Source organism: Antrostomus carolinensis, unplaced genomic scaffold, assembly GCF_000700745.2.
Source record: "Antrostomus carolinensis isolate BGI_N321 unplaced genomic scaffold, ASM70074v2 scaffold11207, whole genome shotgun sequence".
Taxonomy (NCBI): domain Eukaryota; kingdom Metazoa; phylum Chordata; class Aves; order Caprimulgiformes; family Caprimulgidae; genus Antrostomus; species Antrostomus carolinensis.
In genome coordinates, this window is record NW_010325416.1 from 7,629 (window position 1) to 9,111 (window position 1,483).

Here is a 1,483-nt window from a genome sequence, read left to right on the forward strand (position 1 = left end):
CCCCCACGGGGGCTGGCAGCCGAGCGAGATCCCGTCACCGAAACCATCCCCGAAACGGTGGTGAGCCGGGAATTCCCGCGGTGGGTGCACGTGGCGGAGCCCATCTACTATTTCCGTCACACGCACGCGCCCGTCAGCGACGGGACGGTGGAGGCGCGGGCCACCCTCACCTGGACCCTGAACCCCCAAATCGACAACGAGGCGCTCTTCAGCTGTGAGGTGAAGCACCCGGCGCTCTCCATGCCCATGCAGTCCGAGGTGACGCTTGGTAAGCGTGGCCATCGTGGTTGGCTTGGGGGGTTTCTTGGAATTTTTTTGCATTTTTTTTGCACTTTTTTTTTCCTTTTTTTCTTCACTTTTTGCATTTTTTGCACATTTTTATTTTTTGTACCTTTTCCTTTGGGGGTTTTCTGGCACCCATGTAGGGTTGCATGATGATAGGAGGTAGCGATGCCAGGGCTCCACAAAAGTAGACTTGAAGGTTTTGGGGGTTCTATCAGGCAAGAGAAGGGGTTTGCTGTGTGTTGTAGGGAGATGGGATGGAGGAGCTCATCTGGACTGATGTCATGTTGGGGCAGGGGGACACATACCTTCATCCCATAGTGACATCACTTCCATCCATCTATACTTGGTCCCAGGAGACCTGAGGACATACCATCATCCTTGTTGGCCATCACCACCCAACTCATCCCAGTGGGGATTGCTGGTGGGGAGCCAGGTTAACCCCTGCATAGGGGCAGCCTGTGGGGCTGATGAGACCCCCAGCTGTGATAAAGTGGTGGGATTAAGGCCAGTGTAGCATGTCTAGAACCCTAGAAGAGCAAGTGACCGTGGGAGCCAGTGAACAGAGTAGTTAGTGGGGCCCCTCACTTCTGCCCCACCTTGGCTGGTCAACTAGCCTCCAGGCAAGGCTGAGCCTCCCCTACCTTCTGGTTCCTCATCAGAAGAGGCTGAGCATTCCACTGGGGTTGCCCCTGCTTTGGGGCACCCTCCTGGGCAGGCTGCTCCAGCTTTCCTCCCCTCAGGCTGAGTGAAGAAGACTGGACTTTGCTCCTGGCCTATTAGGGCACTTGGCTCACTGCAAAATGATGAACCCCAAGTCTGGCGTGGGAAAACGGGTCCCATCCTCGTTACATGGCTCTCCTTGGCATTGCCTTTGTGGCCATCTCCCCTGCTAACACCATGTGTGCATGACTCACCAGTACCACCTTGTCCTGGGAATGCTTTTCTGAGATGCCCATCTCCATGGCTTCAACCCAACCTGATTCCTCTTGACCCCTGTTTCTGAGCAGAGAGTGGCTTGATTAGGAAATGTGTCCTTCACCGTCAACGCATCCCATTACAGTCATCTATCAATCCCACAGTCTTCCTGTTCATCTGCCTGCGGGGTCCTTGCCTACCTGTCTATCAATCATTTGGACATCTGTCAGCCTGTCCATCAATCACCCAGCCAGCAGCCCCCCTCCCAGCTGGCACACACCGT

At 55.0% G+C, this 1,483-nt stretch overlaps 1 protein-coding gene across 1 annotated transcript in view; it reads left to right on the forward strand.

Annotated features, from left to right (window-relative positions):
- Positions 1–1,483, forward strand: part of IGSF21 (immunoglobin superfamily member 21) — a gene marked incomplete at its 5' end in the record, with an annotated part of 8,695 nt that overhangs the window by 6,042 nt on the left and 1,170 nt on the right. Inside the window, one exon of the mRNA XM_029085768.1 lies at positions 1–266. This exon is cut by the window's left edge and continues 4 nt beyond it. Coding sequence (XP_028941601.1) covers positions 1–266 — 266 coding nt within the window. The remainder of the gene's footprint in view (positions 267–1,483) is intronic.